The sequence below is a fragment of the Hylobates moloch genome, unplaced genomic scaffold, assembly GCF_009828535.3.
Source record: "Hylobates moloch isolate HMO894 unplaced genomic scaffold, HMol_V3 SCAFFOLD_16, whole genome shotgun sequence".
NCBI lineage: Eukaryota > Metazoa > Chordata > Mammalia > Primates > Hylobatidae > Hylobates > Hylobates moloch.
Genome location: NW_026652291.1, coordinates 38,773,709 through 38,793,005, shown reverse-complemented (window position 1 = coordinate 38,793,005; position 19,297 = coordinate 38,773,709). Strand labels below are relative to the sequence as shown.

Below are 19,297 nucleotides of genomic sequence, written 5' to 3'. Positions count from 1 at the left end.
CACTATCTTATTAATAATTTTATATGGTTTACATTTTGAAATGATAACATTATGAACCTACTGTATTGGATTAAACAAAAACGTTTTTTAATAAAAAAAAAAAAAAGCTTGTCCAGCAGAGTTCAATAGGCTTTATCCCTTGGATGCAAACTTGGTTCATCATTGCAAATCAATAAATGTGATTTATCACATAAACAGAAGTAAAGACCAAAACCACTTGATTATCTCAATAGATTCAGAAAAGATTTTCGATAAAAGTCAACATCCCTTTACTTGAAAAACTCTGACCAAACTAGATACTGAAGGAATATACCTCAAACTAATAAGAGCCATATAAGACAAACTCACAGCCAACATCATACTGAATGGGTAAAAGCTGGAAGCATTCTCCTTGAAAACTGGCACAAGGCAAGGATGCCCTCTCTCACCACTCCTATTCAACATAGTATTGCAATTTCTGGCCAGAGTAATCAGTCAAAAGAATGAAATAAAGGGTGTTCAAATAGGAAGAGAGGAGGTCAACCTATCTCTGTTTCCAGATGGCATGATTCTGTATCTAGAAAACCCCAGTCATCTCAGCCCAAAAGCTTCTTAAGCTGATAAGCAACTTTAGCAAAGTCTCAGGATACACAATTAATGTGCAAAAATCACTAGCATTCCTTCATGAACAACAGTACAGGATGAGAGCCGGATCATGAACATACTCCCCTTTTCAGTTGCCACAAAATGAATAAAATGCCTAGGAATATAACTAACAACAAAGTGAAAGATCTCTACAAGGAGAACTGTAAATCACTGCTCAAAGAAACCAGAAATTACACAAACAAATGGAAAAACATTCCATGCTCATGGATAGGAAGAATCAGTATTGGTAAAATGGCCAAAGTACCCAAAGCAAGTTGTAAATTCAATGCTATTCTGATTAAACTACCATTGACATCTAGTTCTGTAAACTACCATTCACAGAACTAGAGAAAACTATTTTAAAATTTGTACTGAACCAAAAAAGAGCCTGAATAGCCCAAGCAGTCCTAAGCCTAAAGAACAAAGCTAGAGGCATCACACTACCCAACTTCAAACTATACTATGGGGCTACAGTGACCAAAACAGCATGGTAGTGGTACAAGGATAGACACATAACCAAAGGAACAGAATAGAGAATCCAAAAATAAGACCACACATATACAGCTATCTGATCTTCAAGTAACCTGACAAAAGCAATGGGGAAAGGATTCCCTGTTCAGTAAATGCTGCCGGGATAACTGGCCAGCCATAGGTCGAAAATTGAAACTAGACCCTTCCTGACACCATATACAAGAATTAATTCAAGATGGATTAAAGACTTAAGTGTAAAACCCAAAACTGTAAAAACCCTGGAAGACAGCCTAGGCAACTACATTCAGGACATAGGTACTGGCAACGGTTTCATGACAAAGGTGTCGAATGCAGTTACAGCCAAACCAAAAATCGACAGATGGGATCTAAGCAAACTGAAGAGCTTCTGCACAGCAAAAGAAACTATCAACAGAGTAAATAGACAACCTACACAATGGCAGAAAATTTTTGCAAACTATGCATCTGACAAAGGTCTAATATTTAGCATCTATAAGGAACTTAAATACATTTAGAAGAAAAACCACCCCATTAAGACATGTGCAAAGGACATGGATACTTCTCAAAAGAAGATGTACATACAGCCAACAAACATATATAGAAAAGCTCAACATCACTAATCATTACAGAAATGCAAAGCAAAACCACAGTGAGATATATCCTACCAGTCAGAATGGCTATATTAAAAAGCTGAAAAATAACAAGACGCTTGTGAGGTTGTGATAAATGGATGTCTTGGTGGGAGTGTAAATTAGTTCAGCCATTGTGGAAGACGGTGTGGCAATTCCTCAAAGACCTAAAATCAGAAATACCTTTTGACCCAGCAATCCCATTACTGGGTATATACCCAAAGGAATGTAAGTCATTCTGTTATAAAGACACATGCACCCATATGTTCATTGCAGTACTTATGACAATAGCAAACATATGGAATCAACCCAAGTGCCCATCAATGATAGACTGGATAAAGAAAATGTGCTACACATACACCATGGAATATAAGGCAGCCACAAAAGAGAATGAAGATATATCCTTTGCAGGGACATGGATGGAGCTGGAAGTCATATCCTTAACAAACTAACACAGGTGCAGAAAACCAGATATTACATGTTCTTACTTAGAAATGGGAACTGAATGGTGAGAACACATGGACACATATAGAGGAAGAACACACAGCAGGGCCTACTTGAGGGTAGAACGTGGGAGGAGGGACAGTATCAGGAAAAATAACTAGTGGATACTAGGCTTAATACCTGGGTAATGAAATAATTGTTACAACAAACCCCCGTGACACACGTTTACCTATGTAACAAACCTGCACATCCTGCACATGTACCCCTGAACTTAAAAAAGAAAAAGTGCTTCCTTCTAGCCTTTCTGGTTTCTGGTAAGAAATCGATCGTCATTTGTATTGCCTTTCCCACTTTCCTGCTTTTTTTTTTTTTTCTTTTTTTGAGACAGAGTGTCGCACTGTCACCCAGGCTGGAGTACAATGGCGTTTTCTCGGCTCCCTACAACCTCTGCCTCCCAGGTTCAAGCAATTCTCCTGCCTCAGCCTCCTGAGTAGCAGGGATTACAGGCAGGGTTTGGCTATGTTAGCTAGGCTGGTCCTCTCCTGCTGTTTTTAAGGTATTTCCAGCCGGGCATGGTGGCTCACGCCTGTAATCCCAGCACTTTGGGAGGCCAAGACAGGTGGATCAGCTGAGGTCGGGAGTTCGAGGCCAGCCTGGCCAACATGGAGAAACCCCATCTCTACTAAAACCACAAAAATGAGCTGGGCGTGGTGGCGCATGCTTGTAATCCCAGCTACTCAGGAGGCTGAGGTGGGAGAATCGCTTGAACCCAAGAGGCGGAGGTTGTGGCGGGCTGAGATCGTGCCATTGCACTCCAGTCTGGGCAACAAGAGTGAAACTCTGTCTCAAAAAAAAAAAAAAAAAAAAGATTTTCCTTTGTCTTTAGTTTTCGAATATTTGGCCGTCATAAATCTTGGTGTGGATTTCATTAACTGTACCCTCTTTCAGGTTTTTTAAACTCTTGAATCTCTATATTGAGTTGTTTTTTTTTTTAATGTAGCCTATCCTTTCATTCCTCTTCTTTGACACTCGGATGATGTTAACTTTAGTTCTTTTGTTATTGTTTCACAATTCTTGCGGACTTTATTTTTTTTCCGAGCCATATTCTTTTCCAGATTGGATGACTTTTAGTGTTTTATCTCCTAGCTTACTGATTGTTTTCGCATGTTTCTTTCATTATTTCATTCTAGTATTGAGCACATCCATTAAGTTTTGTATTTCAGTTATTGTGTTTTTCAGGTATAAAATTTCTGTTTGGTCTTCCTGTGTATCTTCTACTTCTTGATTAAGATTCTTTTTCTTTGTTGTGACTTTTTGCTGATAAAATTTGTTTCATGTGTTTCTATAATTCCTTTTTGAATAATTTTTATCGCGAAAAGACTAAAATTTTTTCAGGCAACTCTAGCGTCTCTGCTGCCTTGGTCTTAGCACCTGTCATTAGCCTTTTTTCATTCAGTTTGAGATCTTCCTGGTTCTTTGTATGACAACTTCCTTTTTTTTTTTCTTTTTTTTTTTTTTTGAGATGGAGTCTTGCTCTTTTGCCCAGGCTGGAGTGCAGTGGCGCAATCTCGGCTCACTGCAAGCTCCGCCTCCCAGGTTCACGCCATTCTCCTGCCTGAGCCTCTCCGAGTAGCTGGGACTACAGACGCCCGCCACCACGCCTGGCTAATTTTTTTGTATTTTTAGTAGAGACGGGGTTTCACCATGTTCTCGATCTCCTGACCTCATGATCTGCCTGCCTCGGCCTCCCAAAGTGCTGGGATTATGAGCATGAGCCACCGTACCCGGCCGACAACTTATTTTTTAATAAAACCTGAACATTTTGGGTCTTATGCGAATGTAGTCTTTATTTAAAGTATCTGGTGTAGCTGTTTCATTCTGACACTTCATCTGACAGTAGTCCCTCTACCTCTTTGCTCCAAGGTCGAGGTGGAAGTCGGGTTTTTTACTTGGCCTCCTTGGTAGGTGAGGAGGAAGGTTTTCCATGTTACTGCTGTGTAGGCATGTTAGTTTTGGCTCCCTAGTATGTCTCCAGTGAACCCCTTTTGGCTAAGATTGGTAGGAGAATCTTTGTGGGGTTGGTTGAAGATGTTTGGAAGATTTCATGTAGAACTTGAGTTTTAATATGCTTTCACCAGAAATATAAAGCAGTGGAGATCATAAATCAATTTGCATCCTCTCTGGAAAGTCATAGGCATATGCTATATTCATGCATGTATCAGAAATTACAGTATTAACTGGCTCTCCATAATGCCTCGTAATTTTACTGGTTCTTGTCAAAAAGTGGTTAGTAAACGTTTTCTGCCAGGTACAGTGGCTCATGCCTGTAATCCCAGCACTTTGGGAGGCCGAGGTGGACGGATTGCTTGAGCTTAGAAGTTCAAACCAGCCTGAGCAACAGCGAAACCCAGTCTTAACAAAAATACAAAAAAAATTTAGCTGGGCATGGTGGCGAAAGCCTCTGGTCCCAGCTACTTCGGAAGCTGAGGCAGAAGGATTATTTGAGCCTAGGCAGTGGAGGTTGCAGTGAGCCGAGATTGCACCACTGCATTCTAGCCTGGGCAACAGAGCAACACCCCATCTCAAAAAAAATAAAATAAATGAATAAAAACAGGCCATATGTTAAATATTTTAGATTTTGTGGGCCAAGAGGCAAAATTAAGAATTGTACCTAGGTACTTACAAGAAAGAAAACAAATTTTCTCAGATTTTTTTGATTTATGAAATCAAAATTTACTAACAGTAATGGAGTACAATGTTTATAATTTGTGTTTACTAATATGAAGAATGAAAGATGGTGGAAATAACAGTTTAGAGTTTATATTTAGTAGGGTTTATAGTTTGTGTTCCCTGTCATCAAAATTAGTTGCACATGTTCATCTGTTAATGCTAATCTGTATGGAGTGTTTTATCCTTGCAAATGTCTTCATGGAAATTGTTATTGGCACATACTAATCTTGATCCATTATCTTGATTTAACTTGGCGTATTAATCATTTGGAATACATTTTTAGAATTCTGTTAGGTTTTCGTGCCTTTGAGCATGTCATTACATTGCAGATTAATCACTTAATGAAGATAAGAAGTGGAAAGTTCTCAGTTGTAGAGTTAAATAGACTTTTATGGAAATTTCCTTTTAATTTGCATCAGGTCGAAAAAATTTGGCTGGAAATGTAATTTGAAAATTTATCTGCTGCCCGTTTGTCAGGAAAGGAGATTTTGCTTCTTTAACTTTTGTCAGAAAAAGAATGTGTTAACTTTCAACAGCATAAAACAGTTTGAAAGTACTTAGAATTCAAACAATGTTTGCAGTTGTTAAATGACTATTGTAATACAAGTTTTGCATATAATCATTGTTTTGGCTTATAATTTTAGATTGATTACATTAATACCATGAAGTCTTTACATCAGTTTCTCTTTTTGCATTTTTAAATGTATATGTAAAGGCTTTATTCATTATTGATTCAAACTATTTCTTCTTTTGTGAACTTTGATAGATTGTGTCTTTAAGGAATTGGTTTATTCCATCAAGAATATCAAATTCTTAATTCATGTCTTGTTCATAATATTCCTTTATTATCCCTTTAATGTCTATGATATCTGCAGTGATGTTTCCTCTTTGTTTCTGATATTCGTGATTTGTGCTTTCAGTGAACTTGGCGAGACGTGTATTCATTTTACCAAAGAATCACCTTTTGGTTTCGTTCATTTTTCTCTTTAGATTTCCCATTTTCAGTTGCATTGATTTCTACTCAAATTTTTGTTATTTGCTTCTGCTTAATTTGGATTTAATTTGCTCTCTTATAGCTAGTTTGATAAGGTAGAGGCTTAGATTATTAATTTTAAATCTTTCTTCTTTTCTAATCTATGCATTCAACGTTATAAATTTCCCTCTAAACACTGCTTTTACTGCCTCCCTTACATTTTGATAAATTATGGTATCATTACTTAAATAAAAGTATTTTTAAATATATTTTGAGATTTATTTTTGACATGTTCTTTAGAAATGTTTCATTTAATCTATAGGTATTTGGGGATACTTCTTATTCTCCTGTTATTGATTTCTAGTTTAATTCCATTATGGTCTGAGAGCCAACACTTTAATTTTGTGGTAAGATGTGAATGTGGTCCGTTTGGTGAATGTTCCATGTTAGTTTGAGAAGAATGTGTATTCTGCTCTTATTGGATGAAATCATCAATAGATAAGAGTATATCAAATTGATTATTAGTGCTGTTGAGTTCAGCTATATCCTTACTGATTTTTTTCTTGTGAAATTTGTTCATTTATGATAGAGGATTGTTAGTCTCCAGCTGTAACAGGGGTTTCATCTATTACTCCTTGCACTTCTATCAGTTTTTGCCTCATATATTTTAATATTCCATTGTTAGATGTATATATGCTAAGGACTGTTATGTATTCTTGGAAAATTCATCCCTTTATCATAATATATTGCCCCTCTTTATTCCTGAAAACTTTTCTTGCTTTGAAATCTGCTCTGTCTGAAATTAATACAGCTACTGTCACTTTCTTTTGATCAGTGTCAGCATGGCATTTCTTTCTCTATCCTTTCACTTTTATCTGTAAGTATTTTTAAATTTGAAGTGGATTTTTTGGTAGAAAACATATAATTGGACCTTTTTTTTTAATCTACCCTGACAATCTCTGTTTTTTAATTGGTACATTGGGACCATTGACATTCAACATTGTTATTGATGTAGGTGAATTAATATCTGCCATATTTTAAACTTTTTTATTTGTTGCCTTTCACCTTTATTCTTATTTTGTCTCCCACTCTTCTACCTTTTGTGTTTCTAATTGAACGTTTTATATAATTTGAATTTCTCTTTTGTCATAGTGTTATCAGTTACGCCTCTGTTTTTAATTTTTATTTTTATTATTTTTTTGAGACAGAGTCTGGCTCTGTCGCCCAGGCTGGAGTACAGTGGCGCAATCTCCACTCACTGCAACCTCCACCTCCTGGGTTCAAGCGATTCTCCTGCCTCAGCCTCCCTACTAGCTGGGACTACCAGTGCATGCCACCATGCCCGGGTAAATTTTTGTATTTTTAGTAGAGACGGGGTTTCGCCATGTTAGCCAGGATGGTCTTGATCTCCTGACCTCATGATCCGCCCACCTCGGCCTCCCAAAGTGCCGGAAATACAGGCGTGAGCCACCACGCCCTGCCTGTGTTTATTTTTTAATGGTCATCCTAGAGTTTTTAATATGCATTTCAACTAAACCAAGTCCAATAACACTATATTCACAAGCAGTGTGAGAAAATAATCCTAATTCCTCTCTTCCACCCAGCGTATGCTTACTGGAATTCATTGAACTTTATAAAAGCATACAGAAGAATATGTGTATATATAAGCCTACATAATCATATACGTTGTTGCTATTATTATTTTGAACAAACTATTATGTTAGATAAATGAGCAAAAAGAAAAATTTTTACTTTACCTTCATTTATTTCTTCTCTAACACACTTTGTTTATGTAAGAAGATCTCAGTTTCTGACTGATAATCATTTTTCTTTTTTCTGAAGAAATTCTTTTAACATTTCTTGTATGTCAGGGCTCCTGGCAACAAATTAGCCAATTGTTTTACTGCCCGAGAAAGTCTTTATTTCACCTTCACATTTTTTCCTTTATTTTTAGCTGACATGTAGTAATTGTACATATTTATGGTCTACAGAGTGATATTTCAATACATTTACACAATGTGTAATTATAAAATCAGGGTATTTAGCATATCCATAATCTCAAACACTTATCAATTCTTTTTACTGTGAACATTCAAAAGCTTCTCTTCTAGTTTTTTGAAAATATACAATAAATTCTAGTCATCCATATTTATACTACAGTGCTATAAAGACTAGAACTTACTCCTATTTTTCTTTTCTTTTTTTTGAGACGGAATCTCGCTCCTTCGCCCAGGCTGGAGTGCAGTGGCGCGATCTCAGCTCACTGCAACCTCTGCCTCCTGTGTTCATGCCATTCTCCTGCCTCAGCCTCCCGAGTAGCTAGGACTACAGGGCCCGCCACCACTTCTGGCTAATTTTTTGTATTTTTAGTAGAGACGGGGTTTCACCATGTTAGCCATGATGGGCTCGATCTCCTGACCTCGTGATCAGCCCGCCTCAGCCTCCCAAAGTGCTGGGATTACAGGCATGAGCCATTGTGCCTGGCCCTTACTCCTATTATCTAGCTTTAAGTTTGTGTTCATTAACCAGCCTCTTCCCATCCTTCCCTACCCACTCCCCTTCTAAGCCTCTAGCAACCACAGTTCTACTCTCTACTTCCATGACCTCTTTTTTTGTTTTTAATGGATACTACATATGCATGAGAACATGCAGTATTTATCTTTCTGACTTATTTCACACAACATAATGTCCTCCAGGCTGATCCATGTTGCTGCCTATGACTGTATTTAATTCTCTCTCTCTTTTTTTATGACTGAATAGCAATCAATTATGTATATACGCCTCATCATTCTCTTTATCCATTCATCTGTTGATGGATGTTTAGTTTGATTCCATATCTTGGATATTGTGAATCATGCTGCAGTAAACATGAGAGTATAAGTATCCCTTTGACGTAATTGATTTCCTTGCTTTTTGATAAATGCCCATTCATGTGATTGCTGGATCACATGGTAATTAAATTTTTACTTTTTGATGAGCCTCCATACTGTTTTTCATAATGGCTGTACTAATTTACATACCCACAAACAGTGCGTAAGTTCCTGTTTCTCTTCGTCGTCACCAACATATGTTATCTTTGGTCTTTTATAATAGCCATTCTGACTGGGGTGAGATGATATCTCATTGCAGTTTTGATTTATGTTTCCCTGATGACTAGGGATGTTGAGCATTCATTCATATATTTGTTGGCTATTTGTCTTCTTTTGAGATGTCTATTCAGATTCTTTTTCCAGTTTTTTTTTTTTTTGATGGAGTTTTACTCTTGTTGCCCATGCTGAATTCGAATGGCACGATCTCAGCTCACTGCAACCTCTGCCTCCTGAATTCAAGCGATTCTCCTGCCTCAGCCTCCTGAGTAGCTAGGACCTACAGGCATGTACCACCACGCCCAGCTAATTTTTGTATTTTTAGTAGAGACGTGGTTTCAGCATGTTGGCCAGGATGGTCTCGATCTCTTGACCTCGTGATCTGCCTGCCTCGGCCTCCCAAAGTGCTGGGATTACAGGCGTGAACCACCGCCCCCGGCCTCTTTTTCCAGTTTTTAATCAGATTTTTTAATGGGTTGTGTGAGTTCCATATATATTCTGGACATTATTCCCTTGTCAGGTAAATAATTTGCAAATATTTTCTTTCATTCAACAGACTGTATTTCTTTACTCTGTTGATCTTCTTTTTTTGCTCTACAGAAGCTTTTTAGTTTGATATAGTTCCATTTGTCTATTTTTGTTTTTATTGCCTGTGCCTTTGAAATCTTTAAAATCTTCGCTTAGACAGATGTCCTGAAGCATTTCTTACATGTTTTCTTATAGTTATTTTGTAATTTTCAGGTCTCAGGTTTAAATCGTTAGTCCATTTTGAGTTGATTTTTGTGATGAGAAGGATCTACTTTCATTCTTCTGCATATAAATATCCAATTTTCCAACACCATTTAGATATTTTATTCTTTTTAGCAGGTATTGACTGCAAATGGGATTGCTTTCCTGATTTTTTTTTCAGCTAGTTTGTTATTCTATAAAAACATCACTGATTTTTGCATGTTGATTTTGTATCCTGCAACTTTACTGAATTTGTTTAGCAGTTCTAAGATATTTTATCCTTTTATAGATTCAGGAGGGATATGTGCAGGTTTGTTACATATATATATGTGTGTGCGTGTATATATATATATATATGTATATATATATATATATATTGCATAGTGGTGCGATTTGGGTTTCTAGTTTACTCATCATCTGACTATTGAATATTGTACCCAATAGGTAATTTTTCAACCCCAACCTCCCCTCTTTTGGAATCCCCAGTTTCTATTATTTTTCTTCCTAGAGTTTTTTGAAGAGTCTTTAGGATTTTTTATATGTAAGATTATGTCATCTGCAAAGAGGGACAGTTTGCCTTTCTCTTTTCTAATTTAGATGAACTTTATTTCCTTTTGTAGCCTAATTTTTCTTACAAGGAATTCCAGTTCTATCTCAAATACAAGTTATAAAAGTATACATTCTTTTCTTGTTCTAGTTTTTAAAGGCTTATAGCTTTTCTCCATTCAGTGTGATATTGGCTGGGTGTTTTTCATATTTGGCCTTTATTGTGTTTAGGTATAATCTTTCTGTACTTAATTTTTTTAGAGTGTTTATTATGAAGGGAGTTGAGTTTTATCAGATGCTTTCTTTAGATTTGAGATGATCATATGATTTGCTTTTCGTCTATCATTGTGTTGTTGTGATGTAGCACATCTATTGATTTTCATATGCTGAACCATCCTCGCATACCTGGGATAAATTCCACTCAATCATAGTGTATTTTTTTTTTTGATGTGCCATTGGATTCAGATTCCTAGTATCTTGTTCAGGATTTTTCCATCTATGCTAATCATGGATATTGACCTCTAGTTTTCTTTGTGATTGTTGTTGCATCCTTGTTTAGTTTTGGTATCTGGGTACTACTGACCTCATAGAATGAATTAGGAAGAATTTTCACCTTTTTAATTTTTTGGAAGAGTTTCAGCAAAATAGGTGTTCTTCTTTTAAAGCTTTTTGGTCCTGGGTTTTTTGTTGGGAGACTTTTTTATTGCGGATTTACTCTCGTTACTCATTATTGATCTGCTCAGGTTTTCTATTTCTTCCTGATTTAATTTATGAGGTTATGTGTGTCTAGGAATGTATCCATTTAATATAAGTTCTCTAATTTCTTAGTGTGCAGTTGTTCATAATAATTTCTAGTGGTCCTTTGTATTTCTGTTGTATCAGTTGTAATGTCTCATTTTTTATTTCTGATTTTACTTGAGTCTTCCTTTTTTCTTGATTAGTCTAGCTACTGGTTTGTAAATATAGTTTATCTTTTCACAAAACCAGTGTTTCTTGTGATCCTTTGTGGGTTTTTGTCTCTATTTACTTCTGCTCTGATGTTTCCTTCTTCTTATTTTAGATTTGCCTTGTTCTTCCTTTTCTGGTTTCTTGAGGTGCTTTGTCAGATTGATTAAGTGAAATTGTTCAAATGGTTTAAGTGTTTATTGCTGTAAACTTCCCTTTTAGTACTATTTCTCAGTATACTAAGTTTTCGGTATGCTGTTTCTATATTAATTTGTTTCAAGACATTTTTTGGTGTCTTTTTAAATTTCTTCATTGAACCATAAGTTTCTCAGGGTCTTTTCTCTTTTTTCTTGATTAATCTTATTAATTGTTTGATTTTCATGTATTTGTAGAATTTCAAAAGTTCCTCTTGTTACTAATTTCTAGTTTTACTGCATTATGGTTTGAGAAGACACTTGATATAATACTGATTTTTGAAAATTTCTTGAGGCCAGTCTTGTGGCCTAACATATGGTCTGTCTTGTAGAATGTTCTATGTGCTGATGTCAAAAAATGGATCTAAAATGGTTTACAGACCATATTTGGTGCAACAGCTGCAGTTGGACCAAATATGTTCTGCAAGCCATCTTTAGATCCATTTGGACACACATTCTTGAAGGATGACTTTGTTGGGTATAGTATTATTAATCAGTAGGTATTTTTTGTTTTAGTATTTTGCTTAAACCATTTTTTTTCTCTCTTGGCTTATAATGGTTCTGCTGAGAAATTTGCTGTTAGTCTGAAAGGGATTCCCTTATATGTAACTTGATGCCTTTCACTGTTTTTAGAATTATTTCTTTGTCTTTGACTCTTGGCAGTTTGAGAGATATGTGTCTCAGAGATGACATTTTTGGGTTGAGTATTTTGGGGACATTTGACCTTTCTGGATCTTCATGTCTATCTCTCAAGATTTGGGAAGTTGTCAACTATTATTTTACCAAGTAAGTTTTCTATGCCTTTTCTACACTCATTTCCTTCTATAATTCACAAAATGTGAATATTTATTTACTTGATGGTTTCCCATGTCATGTAGGTTTATTCATTCTTTTTAAAAATTTTTTTTTTCCTTTTGTCTGGGTTATTTTTAAAAACCTGTCTTCAAGTACTAAAATTATCTTCTGCTTGATCTAGTTAATTGTTGAAGCTTTCAATTGTATTTTTTTAATTTTAATCATTGAATTCTTGAGTTCCAGGATTTCTGTTTAGTTGTTGTTTATGACATTCTATTTAATTTCTCATTTAGATCACCAGTTGTTTTTTTTCTGTTTATGTATATTTTCTATCTGTGTTCTTTTGTATCTACTAAATCTTAAAAGATTATTATTTAAAATTTTTAAGGTATTTCATAGATTTTCTTTTGGGGCTCTGTTATTGGAGAATTATTGTGTTTCTATGGCAGTGTCATATTTCCTTTTTCATGTGTCTTGCATCCCTACATTGATAACTGTGTATATGGTTAGCAATTTCTTCCTTCAGTTTTCTGGATTAGCTTTTTTAGGTAAACTTTTTTCTGCAGACGTATCTGTAGTGTCATTTGGGTAGAGTGTTTTGGCTTTGGTTCAGTTGGTTGCATTAGTGTAGTCTCTGTATGATTACTTTGGCTGTGAATAATGTTAGCAGTGTCTTGCAGTTTCCCAAGGGGATTCAGGTGAGGTTGTTCATGGAGTCAGCGACAAGACTTTTCTGGGGACAGGGATATTTGGTGGACTTGTTCTTTGGCTCCTAAGTGTTGCACACAGCCACTGGCAGTATTAGCAGTGGGCTGGTTCTTGGGCTCCTGGGTGGTGATTGGAGGCACATGGTGGCCTTACCACTGGAGTTCATGAGGTCATCATTTGTGATACGCACTGGGTGGGCCAGCCCTCAGGCCCTCAGTCTCCCTGTTTACACACTGACTGTAGCTGTAGAAGGCCCTGGTTGAGCCAGTCTTTGAGTTCACAGGTGGCACACATGGGTGCCTTCATTTTTAGATGGATATTTTATCAAGGTACAAACTTTTGGATTCACAATTTATCTCAAGTATTGTAAACATGTTGTCACATTGTCTTCTGGATTTGATAGTTTCTATTAAAAACTCAGCTTTAGGTTTTCTTGTTTTTCTTTTGAAAGTGGTGTGTCTTTTTTCTCCCTCTGACTGTTGTTAAAGTGTTCTTGTTATCTTTGATTTTCAGCATTTTGAGTGTTGGTTGTGGTTTTTTTCACTTTTGCCAGTGTGGTGTTTGCCATACTTCTTAAGTCAGAACATTAATATATTGTATCAGTTTTGGGCTAGTCTCAGCAATTTTTAACTTTTTCTGAAAGTATTCTTTCTCCTCACTTTCTGTTTGCTTTATTCTAACTGGAATTATATTTGCATTAAAGTGTTTAATTCCCACATATCTCTTATGCTCTGTTCATTTCATTTTTTTCTTGCTCTTCTTCAGTGTGGATATTTCCTGCTGACCTATATTCAAATTCACTAATCTGTGCTTTGCTGTATTCAGTCAATTATAAAACCCACCCACCAACTGCTTAATTGCAGATAGTATGTTTTCCAGATATAAAATCACTATTTAATTTTTAAAATAGATTTTCATTCTTTGTTGAAGTTTTTTTTTTTTCATCTACTTTGAAGATCTTTTTTGAAGTCCTTGTCTTCTAACACTATATCATCTGTGGGTCTGTTTATATTTATTCTCTTTTCCCTTGATTGTTAGTCACATTTTGTGCCCCTTTCCATACCTTGTAATTTTTATCATATACTAAATATTGTTTATAATAGAGTAGCAGAAATTGAACTAAATATTATTTTTCTTCAATTCTGTATTAGAAAGATAAGATCACGTGCTAATCACCTCAACTCAATTATGAATCTTACTGCATCAAGTCTGGGTGGCAGCTTTCGATACACTTAGAATGCCTTTGATTTTAAATGTCCTAATGACAATAACTGTTGTGTTGCAGACTCTTCTGTCTGGTGACTTTGTATTTATATACTGTAAAATTGTTGGAGATTTTACTCTATCTTTCTGGTCCAGCTCCCTTTACTCATTTCCTCCTGCTCCCCACCCACTAAGGGGATGCTTTTGGTTGAGAGCAAATATCTTGTGGGAAGACCTATTAAAATTTTATCCTCACAGTGGTAGGCTCCATCTGTTCTAGTGTGACTTTGACTTCTAATCACCACAACATTACAGGGATTATTATTTGCCCCATGGCCTGTTCTCCCAACTGCTGCCCCAAATCCTCTTAGGTAATTCTGGCACTCAGCAAATTTTTCAGTGAGAAAACTGTCTGTAATTTTGGGCTTCATTAGATTCCAGTTTTTCATGCCAGCTTACAAACTATCAAGAGCTGTGCTGGTTTTTCTTTTCCTTAGTAGTGTCCTTCTTTCTTAGCTAGTCTGTGTCTAAATGGCAAATCCTTCCAGAAATTAAAATAATCAGCAGGATTAGCTGACTTAAGAGATATTAATCATCCTGCAAATTTAGTTTCTCTTTTCTATTTCCATTGCTCGCCAATATTTTTAAAAATATGCTTTTGTAGTTTGTCTCTTTTTTTCCTAGTTGTTGTGGGGGCAGTGACTTGCTACTGTGTACTAGTAAATTAATCTTGTAACAGTAAGAACAAAATTTAGACCGATATGTTTATTATTTTATGTAATGTATTTATATAGAGTTGGTGTGCTTAAAGTAGTGGATTGTTATTGAAATGTTGGCTTGTTTAGAATATTAATATTTGTTGCTAAATTCACCAGGCCTATAAATAAATCAATATTAATGTTTGGGGAAAAATGAAAAAAAAAAAGCTATTTTTCATTTCAAAATGTCTTTTGGTCAGCAATAGCTTAAATGAAATGTAAACAAAAATTATTTTTTTTTTCTTTTCCCCATTCCTATTTAGTGAGTGATAGTTGCTTCAGGAATCTTGCAGAAGACCGCAGTGGGATAAATCTCAAAGATCTCGTACAAGATCCTTCTTTGTGAGTATTTTGCTTTCAGTATTAAGTATAAATTAAAACTTTATTATTAGTGTTCCTTTCCTCAAAAGAGTTTTATGTGAAAACTTATTTAAGGTACAACAATTTTTTCTTTTCTAATCGTTTTACACGTATTGAAACAGTTCAGAAATAGAATAGATTTTAGAAGGAATGATGTCATGATTAATGATTGATTTTCAAGGAGGAATGCTGATGGCTGATGATATCTTGCCAATGTGGCAGTAGCTACTAGCCAAGAAAGATGATTAGTAGTTGATTTGCTTCAGAAAGCGAGATTGAATTTGTTTACAACAATTTGAAGTTTTTTGAATATATTATTTATGGTAATTATTTGTAATTATAATTAGAAATATAAAGTAGTTATTTGTAATAACTATACATTTGAATATGTTAAATATAATTCTGGTGTTTTACATATGGCACAAGAATTTTGGAGAGTTTTATAGATTTCAGTTTTTTTCTCATCAGTCAGTCCCAGTCTTTGTTAGCATATCTGTTTAATACATATACTCTACAATAATGTCACTTTCTATTTCATAAATTTTTTTTTACACTTTCGTATTTACTGGTAAATATGCATACTATCTATGAACGTACCTTCCCAATAAGATCACTGTTTATTAAAAAAATAATAATTAAAACTAGTTAAGCCTGCGAAGCAGAGTAAAGAAAATTGAATACTGCCAGGTGCCTTCTTTAATGATACATATAATGCATACAATTAAATATGTCCTAATATGAAATCCATCTCCCAGATCACATGTAATCTACCCTCCCATGGGAGTCACTAATAAGTCATTGAGAATTTTGTGAGGAATAAACACAAGAATATCTTGAACTTGAAGATTATTGATTTTTTTGTTTGTTTTTTATACCTAAACTCTTTTTTTTTTTTAATTATACTTTAGGTTTTAGGGTACATGTGCACAATGTGCAGGTTTGTTACATATGTATCCATGTGCCATGTTGTTTTGCTGCACCCATTAACTCGTCATTTAGCATTAGGTATATCTCCTAATGCTGTCCCTCCGCCCTCCCCCCACCCCACAGCAGTCCCCGGAGTGTTATGTTTGGGTTTTTTTTTACCCATTTTGAGTTATTTTTTGTGTAAGTTGTAAGGAAAGGATCCAAATCATTCTTCTACATGCTGATATCCAGTTTTCCCAGTAGTGTAACATTTTAATTCCTTTGACATTTTTTCTTTATATTTTTGAGTGTTTTCTTATTGATTGCTATAGGGGTTATAGTAATAACTTAGTTAACAGAATCTACTTCAAATTTATTTTAATTTTGGTGAGATATAGAAATACAATTCCTATTTAGTGCTATCCCTTGCCTCTTTTTGTGCAATGATTATTATACATATTACTTCTGTGTTTGATGCAAATCCAACAATACATACATTGTTATAATTACTAGGTTATATGATTGTATTTATTTTCAAGAAGCTAAAAGAAAAAAGTATGTGTATACATCAGTATATGTATATGTATATGCTTATTTATACATACTGTATGTAAATATGTATTATATATAAATATACAATATATACACACATTCTTATTCATAAATGACAAATAAGAAGATTAATACAATAAGTAATACTTTATATATTTTGGTGTATATGTACATTTTGGTTTCTTCATTTATTTCTATGGATTTTAGTTACCATCTAGTGTCATCTCCTAATCCAATAGAGCTTTCTCCTTCCCATTCTTGTGCTGTTTTCAAATACATTTCACTTTTATGTGTTATAGGCCCAACAATGTTATACACACACCCACACCCCCCGCCGCCCCACATGAGTACATTTTCTTTTTAAATCAGTTGAGAAAAGAGAGAAGTAGAAAGATGCAATTATACTATCTTTAATAATTATTCAAATAATAATCTTTGTTTTTCATTGTATGTGTGTATGTATTTGAATTTGAATTACTGTCTAATGTCACTTCCTCTCAGCCTTGAAAACTTTAGTATATCTTGTAAGGTGTATCTGCTAGCAACAAAATCAGCCAGTTTTTATGTGTCTGTGAATATCTTTGCTTTCATATTTGAAATATTGTTTTACTGGATATAAGATTCTTGTTTGACAGATTTTTTTTCTTTCTGCATTTTGACTATGTCATTCCACCTACTGCCTTCTAGCCTCCATTGTTTATGAAGAGTCAGATGTTAATCTTCTTAGTTTTATTGTATGTGATAAGTTATTTTTCTTTTCTTGCTTTTGAGATTTTTCCATTGTTTTTGTCTTTCAGCATTTTTACTATGATGTGTCTATGTGTGGGTCTCTTTATGTTTATTTAACTGGAGTTGGTTGAGCTTTTTGGATATGTAGGCCAATTTTTTAAATCAAATTTTGGAAAGTTTTAGCTTGTTTTTTGGTACTTCTTACTGCTCCTTTCACCCTTTCTTTCTGATGTTCCTATAATGCATATGTTGGTGCACTTAATGGTATCCCTCATTTCTCTGAAGCTCTGTCCATTTTTTTCCATTCTCTTTCCCTTTATTCTGTGGTTTATATAATGTCCATCATTCTATCTTCAAATTCACTTATTCTTTCTTATGCCAATTCAACTTACTGTTGCATTCTTCTAGTTATTTTTTTGTTTCAGTTTTATGTTTTCTGTCACCAAAATTTTTATTTGGTTTCTGTATTATAATTTATATTTTTATTGTTATTCTCTATTTCATGAGAAATTATCATACTTTTCTTAACATCTTTAAGTATGGTTTCAATTCTGTGGACATATTTATAAATATTTGAAATCTGTCTGCCACATATGACTTATGGGACCTTTTATAGGCAATTTCTGTTGCTTGCTCTTTTTCTTATTTATGGTTCTCCCACTTTCCTGTTTCTTTGCATGTCTCAAAATTTTTTGTTGAAACTGGGACTGTAACAGTTGTTACAATTTTAACAATTTTGGATAAAGATTCTCTCCCCTGCCCTGCAGTGGTAGTAGTTACTATTTTTTTATATTTCTTTAGTGACTTGGCTATGCTATTTCAGTGAATCTGTTTCCCCAGAAATGTGTATGTAGCCTCTGTTGTTCCTTAGAGGGTATATGCACAGTCACCCTGGGATAACAGCAGTTTTATCAAGCTTACTTTGATTGTCTCTTTCCCTAATCTGCTAAACATATACTTGGTCATCCGTTATTGGGATTGCACTCACTAGTTATTGGTTGTTGCCTGATTGCTCTGTTATTCTCAGCAATGCCAAGGGATGTCAGTTGGTTCACAGTCTGAGACGATTAAATTTGCAGAAATTGTTTTTGTTATTGATTTATGAGTCTTCTTTTGACTTAGGAGGTCTATTCTTAACTATCTTATTCCCGATTGTTTCTGTCAAATTTCTAGGTCACCTAAGTTTCAGTATGTTACTATTCTGGAGCTACTAGCCCCCTCTTAATTGTGCACTATTAGAGTCTTCACTGTTTCATACAACAGTGTTAGGCTTCAACTCCCACATGCCCTCTTCCAAATCAAGTCAGTCTTCTTAGGGAGAACTATTGAGTTCTTTTTTTCTCATGGCTTGTCCCTCTCTCTGATCAAAATGTCTGCTTTAGAGTTGGTAGCAAGTACAGTTGCTCACTTTTTTGTTTTTGTTTTTTGTTTTGTTTTGTTTTTTTTTTGAAGTAACATCCTTGCTTTATGAACAGGGCACTGGGAGAAAGTGGTAGTCGCTTGTGTTCTCAGCTTACCTCTCCTCACTTTGAACCTGCATCCTTTGATTTAGCAGGGATGAGGGGAATAGGGACCTGATATTTGGGTCTGTTCCACATTGGGTAGAGACTTTTTTCTGTGAATGGAGTATGAATGACAGAAGGGAGCTCACACCTCGTCTGTTCTTGTACTTCTCTAGGGAGCTGAGGGAAATAGAGATGATGGTGGCCTGTCCCTCCCAGGGCTATACTATAGCCCTAGACTGGGATATATGGGGGACAAGAAAGCCCCATATTCTTAGCTGTATCCACCAGGAATAGAGCTTCCATCGCTCTGAGTTTGGGGCAGAAGGCAATTTGGAGGAGTTGATCTTGGCTCAAGTGTCACAAACTGTCATTGTTCTTGTGGAGATTTAGGT

The 19,297-nt window shown here is 35.2% G+C and overlaps 1 protein-coding gene across 15 annotated transcripts in view; it reads left to right on the top strand.

The window, feature by feature from the left end:
- Positions 1 to 19,297, top strand: part of GPHN (gephyrin) — a 667,615-nt gene that overhangs the window by 152,640 nt on the left and 495,678 nt on the right. For all 15 annotated transcript variants that reach the window (XM_032179254.3, XM_032179251.2, XM_032753695.2 and 12 more), the window contains exon 2: positions 15,117 to 15,195. In XM_032179254.3, coding sequence (XP_032035145.1) covers positions 15,117 to 15,195 — 79 coding nt within the window. The remainder of the gene's footprint in view (positions 1 to 15,116; positions 15,196 to 19,297) is intronic.